The 15828-nt window shown below is 42.8% G+C and overlaps 1 protein-coding gene across 4 annotated transcripts in view; it reads left to right on the forward strand.

The window, feature by feature from the left end:
- bmpr1ba (bone morphogenetic protein receptor, type IBa) overlaps positions 1–4769 on the forward strand; it is a 604340-nt gene extending 599571 nt beyond the window's left edge. For all 4 annotated transcript variants that reach the window (XM_072256455.1, XM_072256456.1, XM_072256457.1 and 1 more), the window contains one exon: positions 377–4769. In XM_072256455.1, the coding sequence (XP_072112556.1) occupies positions 377–502 (126 nt within the window). In that variant the 3' untranslated portion in view covers positions 503–4769. The remainder of the gene's footprint in view (positions 1–376) is intronic.
- Positions 4770–15828: the final 11059 nt, after the last annotated feature.

Below are 15828 nucleotides of genomic sequence, written 5' to 3' on the forward strand. Positions count from 1 at the left end.
GGAGACACATATTTAATCCTGGCCACTGGTGCTGTCTGTGTGGGGTCTTGTTCTCCTTGTGACTACATGGGCTTCTTCCCACATCCCAAAAACGTTCAGGTTGATATGTTACTGTAAATCACCTGTCGTGTGCAGGTGATGGGTAGAATCTAGAAGTTGGGGTGACAGTTGGAGGGGAATTAATGGGAATATGGGAAGAACAACATGAGTAACATTAGTGTAAATCAGCTCTTTCCCTAATCTGTCACTTGGTGGCTCTAAAGTATTGGAGCAATGTTGCTGGCAACTGGGTATGACTTGTGTTAGATGTGGCAAGTTTATTTGTATCTGGGCATCACTGATGTTTCTCCGTGCTTGTGTCTGTTCACTTCCACAGTGTCTGAGACAAATGGGTAAAGTTATGAGCGAATGCTGGGCCCACAACCCAGCCTCCCGGCTAACAGCCCTACGAGTGAAGAAGACCTTGGCCAAAATGTCCGAGTCCCAAGACATAAAGCTCTGATGTCAACCCAGAACTCCACAGTTCCAGAGGACCCTTGTGTAGCACCTGACCCACAACAACTGGAGGGAGGTGTGACCTCTCGACCCTTTTCAAATATTTTCCTTCTTGTTGTCTCGTTCGCGATGCCATCGAGTTGGCACTGCCGTAAGGGAGGACTGCACTGTCCAAATCACCAGGAACGGGCTGCAGGAGCATTCATGGGGTTTTCTTTTTGTTTGTTTATGCTTGCATCTAGCAACAGGTTTCAGAGATCAGTGCAATGGAAATTGCATGCTTTGCTTTCTGTGAAAGCTGCTCACGTCATTTTTTTTAAAGTATTAAGCATTGCAAGGCAGATGGCAATTTAAGTCTGTTCTGAATTGTGCATAAGCTGAGTAGGTTGCTCACCCTGTTAACTCCAAGCATGTCTTCACAAAGATGCTATCTGTTTAACTTACTCAAGCTTTTGAGAACTGAGGGCTGGGAGCTGGAAAACCCAACTGCACCGTGATCTGCTTCCTGAACCCAAGTTGGTTTGAAGATGGAGGATCTGCTCAGAAGCTCCAGTGGATTCCACCATTGTCAGCTTTGAACTGAAATGTTTTGTTGTGATCCTTTTATGGGATTTGGCCGTCATGGGCAGTACCAGAGCTGATTTCCTCTACCCAGTTGGCCTTGAGGAGGGGTAGTGAGCCATCTCCTTGAAAGGCTGCAGTCCGTACACTGAAAATGCTTCCATAGTGCTGATGGACAGGGAATTCCAGGATTTGGACCCAGCCACTGCAAAGGAGTGGTGAAGTATTTCTAAGTCATAACGCGGAACATCTTGGAAAGGAATCTGCAGGAAGCGATGTTCCCATGTGCCTACTGCCCTTGTACTTCTTGGTATTAGAGCAGTCGGTTCAGGAAATGCTGTTAGAATAGCCAAGTATACACACTGAAATAACAACAGTGCATTTTTATTGACATACACTGAAGCCACAGCATGCCATTGACATAGGGAATGAACGTTTCAGGTGACGGTTCAGTACCAGCCAAGTGCTCTGATTTGTCCTGGATGGTACTTTTTATAACTAACAAGTAGTTGGAGATGGACACCTTTAACAGGAGCTAAATGCTAAAGATCATACAAGAAATGTAGAATTTAGCAGAAACACAGAGACATATACACTGCCGGGCTGATTTCTTTAACTTCCTGTAATTTTTCTCCCCCTCCATTCCCCATTCTGGCTCCTCTCTTACCCCTTCTCTGTGCGAGATTTTTGTCTATTGTAGTTCCCCCCTCAAGGAAACACATCCCAAAGTTCCAATGTATCACCTTCAGAGAGCAGGACAAGGGAGGTGTCTTCGCTGAGTTAATAAATGAAGGCCCACTCTCTCTAAAATGATCTCACAGTGAAGGGGCATTATCCTTGCTCACTCTTAAAACCATTAAAATCAGACCAGTCTTTCTGGTGAAGGTTCTCCCACTATGCTGATGGGCATGGTATTCCAGCATCCACTCCCAATAATAGAATGGCAATATCTTTCCAAAAGGCAGGAGTGATCAGTAGGGCATGGGAGGGAAATTTGGTAGCATTTCTGGTTCATTGCTTTCCCAGGTCTTTAGGGGTCAGGGTTAAAGGTTAAAAACATATAACAATATAGTATAGTGAAAGGCTATTGGACTCAAGATGTTGGTACTGACTATGATATCACTTTAAACTAGCTCCATTTGGCTGCATGTGATCTTTATCCTTGCATTCCCTGCCTGTTCGTGTGGCAATACCTCTTGAATGATGTAATTGTATCTGCTTCAACCATTTTTTAAAATTCCATTATGCCTGGTCCAGGCAGCTACCTCTCTCTCTGCTGAAAAACTTACCTTACAGATCTCCTTTAAGCTCCCCCCCCCCCCCCCCCCCACCTCCACTTTAAAGCTTGCTCTCCACTACTGGAGAGAAAAGTGACTGTTAAGCCTGATTTATATTTCTGCGTCAGATGTATGCCGTACGTACCACGTACCCTACACCGTAGGGTGATGTTCACCTCCCCAAAGAAGTAACTCACGCATCGTGGCGAGGCAGACCACAACAACTGTGATTGGTCCGCTTTTGGTAACATCACATTTCCGCTTGCTTTTCTCTGCCATGTCCGTACACTGATGCAAAATAAATGGTTGGAGATGATGAACCAAATCGTCAAATCTACCTGCCGACATCCGAAAAAACTTGAAATGCATTTCCTTGTCCATGTCTCTCATGAAGAAACTCAACACAGTGGCATAGAAACCCCACCACTAACTAGCGTTTTGGCGGTGAATTGCAGAGGGACGCAGACACAACAACACATGCTGGCTACAGCGTAGGGCTACGCAGAAGTATAAATCACACTTAAGCCACCTATGCTTCTCAGAATTTATACACTTCTCTCAGAAGTGGACAATTCAGCTCCTCACTCCATTTTGCCTGGTTATTTCATCCAAATCATTGATACAGTGGGTGAACAGTTGGGGTCCCAGCACCCAGCAGTTGAAGTGAAAATGTACAGTTGAGAAGTGAAGCAGGCCCCAATCTGAATGTCAGTTCTGATGTTAGTCAGGGGTAATAGTTAACATTTCACTGAAGGGAATGTGTATCAGAAGGGTGCAACATCGTTTTAGTAACCAGTGAATTACATAATGGGTTTGCACCATACAGCTATGGATCACACTTAATCAGTTTGCAGAGTTTCTCCACCCCTTGTTGCTGCTCATGCTTTGAAGTTGGTACTGTGTCTTTGGCTAATAAGGAATCCATTTGTCACTAAAAGAGAGAGGAGAGTGACCCAGTCTAGATACTAATGGCTCAGATAGGGTGCTAATGGTGAGGCTATGCCACTTACCTTTGACTTTGGAAAAAAAAAATTCTGCTAAAAGATCTAATGAGCTCAGTGGCTTGAACCTACCTACTCTTCACCAACATCAATTTCTGTCAAGTCTCAGTTTGGTGAGATTCCTGATACTCACAGTTGTCATCAAGCTGACTGGACAGCCAATCACATTAAAGAATTATTTGGCTGAAAAAGCACAGTTGTAAACTCACATTTCTTAAACCTTACAAAATAAAAAGCACAAACATAAGAGCAGAATGTATAGACAGAGTTAAACGCAATCAGGATTATCATGAGTAGACTCTGATATTTTAAAATATTTTATGGTCCGTTGTATTTTGATAGATTTATCTGGGAGAATTATAAATCCAAACACATAAATTAGGGATAGACAGGTTGCGAACAGCATTTATGACTCAGTATACTATTAAGATCCAGTTTATCTTACAAGGAGAATAGTTTATAAACACCTGAAGATTACATTCCCTTACATACAGTGCTTTCTCCAGAGGAGCTGGAATGGACCCAACATCAAGTTCAGGGTTTTCTTGTTTAGTTGTGCATGTATGCATTTGAATTAGCAGTGTAATGACAGCAAGCTCCAAGCCATTGAATTCTCATGCAAATTCTGAATATTAAAACGAGGACTATGCACCAGAGCTTGCATTGGACAATCAGAAACTCAGTTGGAAAGAAGATTAGGCATAATATGCAGTAATTCAAGCTTGTGTATTATTTTGTTTTAAAATAAATATAAACCCTTTAAGTGCACATCTGTGTCTGAGTAGATTGTGCTCCCATTTTTAAGGAATACTAATTTTATCTCTCCTTTAACCTCACCCTTTTTGGTTGAAACTGCAGTGTTTAGTTTTATGAGAGCCTGAGATTGAAGTTAAAGGAATTGTTCCGTGCTGTGTTTAGTTTCTTAAAATATGGCGGTGAACAATTTCAGTTGTGCGTTCTTCTCTCACCCCACACTCCTCGCCCACCCCACCCCTTTACCCTTCTTCTCAGTCCTGTCAGGTTTCAGGCAGGATTGAGGAAATGCTGTTTGCTGCTCTTGTGAGCCAAATGAAGTCAGAAAAATAATGGGCCTGAGGGATCTCAGATTCCCTCACCACCAAGGGGGTAATTGGCTCCAATCGCTACATCAGGAAAGCTGAAACCGATGACAATGTTAGAACACCTGAACTTTGCAGAGAGTGTTGTACTTTGTTAAATTACTAATGAAACTCTCTTGATTGTATAACTGGAAGCAAACCATTGTTTTATTTTACATCTGTATAGATGAAATATGATAAACAGAAAGCTGCAGCTCACTGGGAAACAGTGCCTTATTTAAACTGTACATAGTTGTAAATCAGAAAGATTAGAAGACAGAATATTAGTTGTATATGCTATAAATATGTACTGTGTTTACCATTTCCCTAATAAAGAAATTCAGACAACCACACTTCCAACTCGCTGGTGTGCTTGTGCCTTCCCTCCCCTTTAATTTAATTGCTATATTACAGGTAATGTCACAAGATGAACTTTCCGCCCAAGCCAGGCTTTGATGAGTAAATCTTTTTGTGAAATGCAGACTTATACAAATTGTTAGAATCAATACTTCTTCCTTCAGACCCAGCTACATCTGACCGGGTGCTACAACTCAAATTTGTACTGATGAGTGCTTGTGACTTGCCACTCTTCAGGACTAGTTTTATGTGCTGGGGCGCTGTTGAGGCTCAGACATTGAGTCCATTCAAGCCAGAGATGAGGAGATTCTCAAAGAGCAGGGGAGTCTAGGATTATGGAGATGGTGTAGGAAAGTGTCATTGAGGTAGAAGATCTGTGATGATCTTGATGAATGACAGAGAAGGCTCAAAGAAGCAAATAGCTCTAATCCCACTCCTATTTTCAACAAACAAGAGAAAATCTGCAGATGCTGGAAATCCAGGCAACACACACAAAATGCTGGAGGAACTCAGCAGGCCAGGCAGGATCTATGGAAAACAGTACTATCGATGTTTCGGACCCAAACCCTTTCATGTAATACAGAGTCACAGCATGGATTCAGGCCCTTTGGCCTAACAAGTCTATGCTAACCATGGTTACCACCCCGGGTAGTCCCAATTTCCTGCGTTCAGCCCATATCACTCCAAGGCCTACCCCTCCATGTACTTATCCAAGTGCTCTTGAATGATACTAACACCCTCAATAAAAACTTTTCACAGTTCACTCCATACACTCCTCACCTTCTGTGTGAAAAAGATGCCTTAGGTGCCTTTTAAATATTTCCCTTCTTACCGTAAGCCTATGCTCCCCAGTTTTGGACTTCCATACGCTGAGGAAAAGGCTGTACTATCCACCTTATCTGTGCTTCTCATAATTTTAAATACTTCTATAATGTCACCCTTCATCCTACATTCTAAAGAATAAAGACCTAGCCTGGTGAATCTCCTCCTAAAACTCTAGTCCTGGCATTCTTATCATAACCTTTCCTTACAACTTTAATCCTGGCATCATTCTCTGCATTCTTTCCAGTTTATCAATGCCTTTACCATGATGGGGCAACCATGAATGTACACAGTACTCCAAGTGGGGCCTCACCAATGAGGTATATATCTGAAACACATTCCCAACTCTCGTACACGAGGGAATCATGGTTAAACTGATAGCAGTAGAACAGGAGTGAGAGAGAGTCAAAACACTGACTGAACTGGTCTATTTCTTTGCAGAAAATAGCACTTATGGCTAATACAAGGGGGCATAATTTGAAGGTGATTGGGGGAATGTCAGAGGTAGCTGTGCTTTTTTTAAAAACAGTGTGTTTGGAATGTGCTGCCAAGGGCGGTGGTAGGGGTAGATACATGAAGAACATTTAAGCTCTAAGAAAGGCACATGGATGATAGAAAATGTAGGAGGAAAGGGTTAGATTGATCTTAGAGCAGGTTAAAAGGTTAGCATAACATTATGGGCTGAAGGGCCTGTACTCTGCTGTACTTTTGTTTTAAAGATTTAGAGACTTACAGCACAGTAGCATAGGACCTAATTCTGCTCCTATATCTTATGGTCAAATATGTTTCCCATCTGAGTGTATGCATTCAGTTATCCCACTGTGTGCATGTGTTACTGTGGGACAATGGGTACTTGCAATGAAGTTTTATACAGAGTGCATTATTTTCTGCGTGTAATTATGTAGAAGAGTTCATTGTGGTAATCACATTTGGGGAGAAAGGTGCAAAAGCAGGTAATTTAGCAAGACACAAGAAAGAACGTTACCTGCCAATCAACTGGAAATGAAAGTGCAGTCAATTGCAGAGCAGAATTCTTGAATGCAGGAAAATAAAAACAGGATCAGAAGTTGACCACTCAGCAACTGAAGCTTGTCCACCATTTAGTATAACCTTGGCCTCATCTTCTCTCCTGCACACTTCTTACACTCAATTTCCTGTATTATGCATTTCCTCTTTAAATGCCTCCACTGATCCAGCATCCAAATCCCTTCGGAGATTCACTGCTCTCTGTGACACTGCCACTCAATAAATCCCTAAAAAACACTTTCCTCGGTAATTATAGAGACCAAGAGTCCTGCACATTTTTGTGGTGATCTACAAACCAAGAAATATGGCAATGATAGACCATTGCCATTGGGAGATCCGATCATTAGAGGCTTACAGTTACCGTTACCCTGACCTCCACACCATTTCCCATGCACAAACCTAATCAGTCTTTGCCTTTTCAACATGCAAATAAATCCCTTCTCTCAGAATCTCATTAACTTTCCCAATACTGATGCAAGGCTTACCGATTTATAATTCCCTGGGTTACTACGGCTGCCTTCTGAAATAAAGGCACCCCGTTTGCTATACTCCAGTCTTTGGGCAGATCACATGTAGCTAACAAATCTCTGTTCTAACCATCTCTTCTGTTGTCACTCAGGAAACACTAGGTCAGCCCTAGGGATTCATTTACCTTTATACCTCCAACAATTCCTACTTCACCCTGATAAAAGGTCTCAACCAGAAACATGAATAGATGACTCCTGACCCCATTTCCTCCAGTATTTTGTGCAAGTTGCTTAAGATTTCCTGCATCTTGAGTCTCATATGTAATGTTGATATCAGGTTGTCACTTTTCCCTCCCATGAACTCAACAGCTTCCAAGTCCTCCTCAGTAAATATAGATGAGATGTACAGTATTCATTTAAAACCTTATCCTCTCCCGGTGGCTCCACAGAAAGCTTACACTACTGACCCATTCATCATTCAGGACGAGGTAGTAAATTGGATTCAATATTGGCTTAGCGGGAGAAGCCAAAGAGTAATAGTAGATGGTTGCCTGTCTGACTGGAGGCCTGTGACTAATGGTGTGCAGCAGCGATCAGTGCTAGGTTCTTTTATGGTAAAAGGCAAGGAAGGCTATCATCTCGCAGAGGGATCTGAGCCAGCTCGAAAAAAAACATAGCAGGTGGAACTTAATGCAGACAAGTGTGAGGTGTTACACTTTGGTAGACAAATACTTGGGGTAGGATATACACAGTGAACTGTGGTAGAACAAAGGGATCTGGGAATGCAGATTCATACTTCCTTGAAAGTTGCATCACAGGGAGATAGGGTCAAAAAGGAAAACTTTATCACATTGACCTTCAAAAATAGAAATACTGAACACCTTCCTAACTTTCTTGTTAAGTGCACTCCCACAGTACATTCTGTATACTCCCCAAAGACTAACGTAAGTAATCCCAATTGCCTTTACCTGACATATGCCTCCTTTTCCTTGAATAAATTCCCAGTATACTTGACAACCTAGATCTCATGATCTTGTCATCCTTGCCATACTGGCAGCAGTACATTACAATACATAAAACCTATAAATTACAATAAGAAATATATATATATATACATACACATGAGGGGTGATTGATAAGTTTGTGGCCTAAGGTAGAAGGAGTCAATTTTAGAAAATTTAGCACATTTATTTTTCAAGCAACACACATAAAAGTTGTTGGTGAACGCAGCAGGCCAGGTAGCATCTCTAGGAAGAGGTACAGTTGACGTTTCAGGCCAAGACCCTTCGTCAGGACTAACTGAAAGAAGAGCTAGTAAGAGATTTGAAAGTGGGAGGGGGAGGGGGTGATCCGAAACGATAGGAGAAGACAGGAGGGGGAGGGATGAAGCCAAGAGCTGGACAGTTGATCGGCAAAAGGGATACGAGAAGATCATGGGACAGGAGACCTAGGGAGAAAGAAAAGGGGGAGGGGGGGAAAACCAGAGGATGGGCAAGGGGTATAGTGAGGGGAACAGAGGGAGAAAAAGGATAGAGAGAAAAAGAATGTGTGTGTATATAAATAAATAACGGATGGGGTACGAGGGGGCGGTGAGGCATTAGCGGAAGTTTGAGAAGTCAATGTTCATGCCATCAGGTTGGAGGCTACCCAGATGGAATATAAGGTGTTGTTCCTCCAACCTGAGTGTGGCTTCATCTTTACAGTAGAGGAGGCCGTGGATAGACATATCAGAGTGGGAATGGGACGTGGAATTAAAATGTGTGGCCACTGGGAGATCCTGCTTTCTCTGGCAGACTTTCCCAGTCCGCATCGGGTCTCGCCAATATATAGAAGGCCACATCGGGAGCACCGGACGCAGTATATCACCCCAGCCGACTCACAGGTGAAGTGTCGCCTCACCTGGAAGGACTGTCTGGGGCCCTGAATGGTAGTGAGGGAGGAACAACGTAGTCCCCTCCTACATTTACACACTTTGTCCAGCGGTCGTGGAGCATACGGATATTGGACCTCCAGAAAGTGTCCACAGCAGGGGTGATTGATAAGTTCGTGACCTAAGGTAGAAGGAGTTGAGATATACGGCTCTTGTTACATGCACATGCAGTTCATCGCTTTGAGTGTTTATACAGAAAGTTTGAATTTAATAACTCATCTCCTTCTGCCTTAGGTCAATCACCCCAGATGAGTTATTAACCTTAAACTTACTGCATAATCAGTCAAAGAGTTGAACTGCATGTGCATGTAATGAGAGCCGTATAACTCATCTCCTTCCACCTTAGGCCATGAACTTATCAATCACCCCTGCTGCAGACACTTTCCGGAGGTCCAAGATCGATATGCTTCACGACCGCTGGACTAAGTGTGTAAGTGTAGGAGGGGACTATGATGAAAAATAAATGTGCTAGGTTTTCTAAAATTGACTCTTCCTACCTTAGGCCACGAACTTATCAATTGCCCCTCGTATACTTCTTATTCTAACTTATATAGTCATAGAACACTATAGCAGAGAAACAGAACCTTCTGCCTATCCAGTTCATGGTGAACTATTAATCTGCCTAGTTCCATCGACCAGCTTCTGGATGTTAGCCCTCCATATCCCTCCCATCCATGTACCCATTCAAATTTCTTTTAACTGTTGAACTCACCCCACACCTCCCACTTATGCTGGAAGCTCATTCCACTCTCACCACTAAGTGAAGAAATTTCCCCCAATATCCTCCTTAAACATTTCACCTTTCACCCTTAACCCATGAACTCTTGTTCTAGTCTCACCCAACCTCAGTGGAATAAGCCTACTTGCATTTAGATTATCTATACCCCACATAATTTTGTATACCTCTGTCAAATCTCCCCTCATTCTTTGAAGCTGTAGGGTGTAATGTCATAACCTATTCAACCTTTCCCTATAACCCAGGTCCTCAAGTCCTGGCAACATCCTTGTAAATTTTCTCTGCACTCTTTCAGTCTTAATGACATCTTTCCTCTAAGTAGGTGAACAATTCTCCAAATTAGGCCTCACCAACATCTTACACAACTTCAAAATAGCACCCCTACTCTTGTAATCAGTACTTTTCATTATGAATGCCAGTGTGCCATAAAACTCCACCATGGATGGTACCAAGCTTGGTTGCAAAAGGAGGAGGGGTTGGCATGAAGCTAGCAATGCCATCCTATAAAGCTCGGTGCTACAAAAAAGCTACTTTGAACTCCAAAGATTACATCCATGGGAGAGGAAGGATCTAAGGTGGGTTCTAACAGGGTCAATTTGAAAGACTGGCCCAGGACAGAGGATTCTGGTGAGTTGCTGGTGGCAGCCTATGCCCCAGTAGAGCTGATGGGCTTAGGAAAAAGAAGAATGTGCCAGAAACTTTTTTTATGACCCCATCCACCTGTGACAGTACTTTCAAGGAATTATAAATCTGTTTTCCTAGATCCCTCTGTTCTACTGCAACCCTATCACTCCATGCAAGTCCTACCCTGGTTTGTCTTCACAAAGTGCAACACCTCAAACTCATCTGCATTAAATTCCATTTGCCAGTTTTCAGCTCATTTTTTCCAGCTGCTCCAGATCCCACTGCAATCTTTGATTGTCTTCCTCGCTGTCAACTGCACCTCCAATCTCGGTGTCATCTGCAAATTTGCTGATCCAGTTATCAACATTATCCATTATCCAGTTATCCATTATATATAAAACTTTTTCCCATTACTATTTGAAACTATTACAATTTTGATCAGTGGTCACAAAGTGCTCCCTTACTGGCAAACTGATTACTTGGCTAGCCTCATTTCCCAACAGGAGGTCCAGTGTCACCTGCTCTTTAATTGAGTCATCTAAGAATTGCTTCATAAAACTTTCCTGGACACACTTGTAAGATTCTGGTCCATCTAAACCCTTGGAAGTAAGGCAGTCCCAGTCAATATTAGTTACAAATCACTATTTCATCTCTGTTATTCCTACACCCATCTTTGATTTTACTACATATTTCCTCCTCTAATCCCCTGTCACTATTGCTTGCTTAGACTTTGACTTACCCTGCTGCAAAATAGAGGGCAGCTATGGTTCCAGCCTACCTGCTGTTGTATTGCCCAAGAAGCCATCCGACCCTGAGCATTATCCAAAATACGATACCTATTACAGATGGGCACAGGCACAGGAGACTCTGCCCTACCTGCCTGATCATCCTGCCAGTCACCCATCTATCTGGTTGAACCTGTGGTATGAGCACCTCCCTGAAAATCCTACACGTAGCACTCTCTGCCTCCCAAGTGAGACCTAAGCAGTAATGCTGAGGCTAAACCCACCTCCTGCAAATGTAGTCATCACATCCCTTTGCTTCCAACTTCCTTCCCTTTGTTTCTTGGACTACTGTCTTCTCCTATCAGATTCCTTCTTTTTCAACCTCATACCTCTTTCACTTATCACCTCCCAACTTCCTCACTTTATTTCCCTTTATCCTCCCTCCCCTGGTTATCCCTCACCTGGTTTCAACTATCTCCTGGCAGTTTGAGCTCCTCTCCCACCCCCACCTTCTTATCCTGCCTTCTGCTTCCTTCCTTTCTAGTCCTGATGACGTCTCAGCCGGATATATTGTCTAAATTTCTTTCCATTGATGCTGCTTGACCTGCTAAATCTCTCCAGCATTTTGTTGCTCAAGATTTCCTGCATCTGCAGAATCTCTTGAATCTGTATGACACTGGCTGCCATTTCTACCTCTGAAATTAGTGTTGAGTTAAAAGAAAACAAAAGGAAACGATGAATCTTGACTTATCTTACCTAGTCACTGCTCAGCTTCCTCATTAAAGCCTTATTTGTCAAAGCCTCTGCTCTAGGACTTCAGACACAGCACTTTAACCTGCAAACAAGATGCAGCCTCAAGAACTAGCCTCTTTATTTTTAAATGTGCTGGACCTTGTTCACAAGGTCTGTCAGCGTGGAAAAGGAGTTACTTTTATCTTGCTCAGCCTTCTCACTTCTCAATCTGCTCACTAAGCCTTGACAGGAGGTTCTGGTTGATAGTCACTTGACAAAACTTCCACCGAGGTTCTTCCAGGTGCTGCCTCACAGCTGAGACCCGGATTTGTCCCTGATCCGTGCCAGTGTCGGTGCAGAATTTGTACATTTTCCCCATGGTATTGAAGGATTCCTCTAGTTTCCTTCTATATTCTCAAGACATGCAGGTTGCTAGTGTTGTGTATTTAATATTTCAATAATATTTGAGTAATCTTGTTTGATTAAGCATGCTCATTCATTTAAATAATTAATTATAGGGGTGTGTGTATACACACACACAAATGACATATGTTATCACGCTACCACGTGATATGTGCATGCCTCGCTTAAAGTAAACTCAAAGTTAGTCTCACATTTTGGACTCCTGTGTCTTCCTTGAAATTAGTTTAATGTTTTGAAGTTACAAAACATAAAAGGGAAGTTAATTGGCCACCATAAATTGCTGCCTAATGTGTAGGTGAGTGACAGGAGGATCAGGGAGGGGTTAGTTGATGGGGAACTTTAAGGAAAATGGGATTAATGTAGATGGGTGTGCAATGATTGGCGTGGAATGAAGGGTCTGTTTACATACTGTATCTTTTTGAGTTGATGGCCAGTTCTAATGTGCATAAAACTCAACCAAGACAGCTCCATGCTGGTACCAATTAATGGCAGAATGAATTCAATTTCCCCTTGTCAATGGGCCAAGAACTGATAACACTGTTGAAAAATTCTTGGTTCAGTGATAGCAGATGTGTTTTGGAAAGTGTTCAAATGCAACACTGGAGAATTGAGCACAAATTCTAGGCTGAAACTCTGAGAGATTCCTGTATTGTTGGAAGATCTCCAAGGCCAAAGCCATCAACTAAACAATGCTGTCAGATTATGATATTCCTCTGTACCTCTGCAGCTCATTCTCTCTCACATGCTTCTCAACTCTCCTTTAGCTCTTTGTGATGAAATTTTAAACCAAGACCCTATTTACTCTCTAAGGTTACATATAAAAAGATCCTATTCAAAGAAGAAGTAATTCTCCAAAACAAATTCCAAGTTTCAGAAATCAATTTTTTCAATTACCTTATTGTCTTTTGAGGAATCTCACTTTCTGTACATTAGCTACTCCTTCCACAGAGCATAACACAGGAAAGCACAGCACCAAGCCCTACAGCCTACACTGCATCAAACACAATGATAAATTAAAACTAAAACTCTTCTGCCTGAACAGTAGCTCTCCATTACTTCATACTTCCACTATCCTATCAGCTCCCACCATTTCCTTGGTAACCAGTTCCAGGCACCCACAAGGTCAGTAAAATATCTGCCCCACACATCTTCAAACCTTGCCTCCCTCAACTTAAATGTGTCCTCTAGCACTTGACATTTCTACCTTGGGAGAAGGATTCTGGCTGTCCACCTATCTAGGCCTCATAATTTTATAAGACCAAAGATTAAATGGTCTTGTCTTCGCAGACATTCACAAAGAACAGATGTCAGATGTGTACAGCAAGTCATTCCCCCCCCCACCCCTCACAATTAAAGCATGGAACAATCTTAGAACATAGAATAGTACAGCACAGTACAGGCCCTTCGGCCCACAATGTTGTGCCGACCCTCTTCATCCTCCCACAGTCACACAACCAAACCCAATTAAATTTAAGGCAGCTTTTCTTCTTCAAAAATCTCCTTCTTAAGCCCACCCTCCACCACCTGCAGTTTAAATTCCATGCGGAATACTTTGGGAGGATCAAGAACCAAGAACAGAAGAATCCTAAAAGAATAAACAACAGAAAAACGTTGGATCCCCAAAGCCCCCTCCCCCTGCCCGATTCAGGAAAAAAGCGTGAGCACCAACCATCCACCAAGCACCCAAGGAGAGACCAGGATCTGCAGTCAACAAAAACTATTGTTTACCTGACAATTCGACATGCCACAGGCTCGCTCTCTCTCACTAACAAGGCACAGAGGTATCACCCATTTCACAGGAAAGGGGAAGTTGCTGTTGCGGTATTACAATCAGCGCTGTTGTACTGACCACCCTCCTGTACGGCTCCGAGTCGGGGTCACCTACCGTCACCACCTACGACTCCTTGAGCGTTTCCACCAGCGCTGCCTCCGCACCATCCTCAACATCCACTGGAGTGGCTTCATCACCAACATCGAAGTCCTCGAACAGGCGGAGGTCACCAGCATCGAGGCCATGCTGTCGAAGATGCAGCTGAGCTGGGCAGGGCACGTCTCCAGAATGGAGGATCATCGCCTGCCCAAGATTGTGCTGTATGGCCACCGTGACAGAGGGGCACCGAAGAACAGGTACAAGGACCCTCTGAAGAAATCCCTTGGTGCCTGTCACAGTGACCATCACCAGTGGTCTAATCTAGCCTCCGATTGCGAGGCCTGGCGACACACCATTCACCAGTCTGTCTCCTCCTTCGAGAACGCACACAGGGCTGGCATTGAGGACAAATGGAGAAGGAGGAAGAACCGTGACACAGCAGCACCAAACCCAGAACAGAATTTCCCTTGCAGCCGCTGTGGCCGGACCTGCCTGTCCCGTATTGGCCTCGACAGCCACCAGTGATCCTGCAGCGGACGTGGGTAGCCCCCTTCCTAAATCTTCGTTCGCGAAACCAAGCCATGAATTACAATCTGCCGCGTCGCTTTTTATTCCGAGATTCTCCGACTCACAACACATTATTCGGCCATTCACCCCATCGACTGCGATTCGCTATTCCTTATCCCTCCCCTGCCCTTGTTCCCGTAACCTTTGACTCCCTTACTAATCAAGAACCCATCAACCTGCGCTTTACAGATTAACAAATGACTTGTCCTCCACAGCCGTCTGTGGCAATGAATTACACATCATCAACTTATATCAGGTGTCCCCTCAGACTATAATGCTCTAGAGAAAGGTCCTTTCCCTAGATTTTGCCCCTTGTGGAATCAGAAAGAGGTAAATTGGCTAAAATCGATGTGCAGTTTCTTAATTTTTCCACAAGATTTAAATTTTTCCAAAATGTATGAAATGAGTCTGATCTGTACTAATAAAGAACATTTTGCACCTCATATTAAAAAGATTTTTACAAACACAGATACTACTTTTCAAGTTGCTTATAAATATAATTTATTACTTGTTTTAAAAATTCCTTTGTTATACTTTGTACATGTTGAGGTGGCGAAAAGAACTCCAAGCACGCCAACAGATAGGGTACACTAAAAAAAATCATCACAATGCTTTATCAGTATTTGGTAAGGCTCAGGTTAATGGTTAGCACTTGGATTTGTTAATTCTGTTGTCTTAAGTGAATCTTGTTTTGCAGAATAGGTACAGATTTGGAGAGAAATCAGCCACCCAGAAGTCGATGGCAAGCACTTACATCTCAGGTACATACTGCAAAATTTCAAAATATCCCAGTGAAAATATTTTGTCATTTGAATTTTGCTGTTTTTAAAAATTCTTACACCCACTTCTTTGAAAATATGTTTTTTTTTCCTTTTTTTCAGCTGATAAAATTCTTTCTGCAAGATTTATTACAAAGTGAACAATACATTTTGGTTTCAGAATGCATCCTTGATGATGCAGATACTGTCGAATCACATCATTTTCTCCATATGTATTGGGATAGTCAGCGTTGTGTCTGACCAAAACTGAGAGTACTGAGAAGAAGACTAACTAGTAAGAATAAAGGCAACAAGAACTTATTTATTCTCATTTAGTCACTACAGGCCATCCCCAGGTTA

This window comes from Mobula birostris, chromosome 4 (assembly GCF_030028105.1).
Source record: "Mobula birostris isolate sMobBir1 chromosome 4, sMobBir1.hap1, whole genome shotgun sequence".
Taxonomy (NCBI): domain Eukaryota; kingdom Metazoa; phylum Chordata; class Chondrichthyes; order Myliobatiformes; family Myliobatidae; genus Mobula; species Mobula birostris.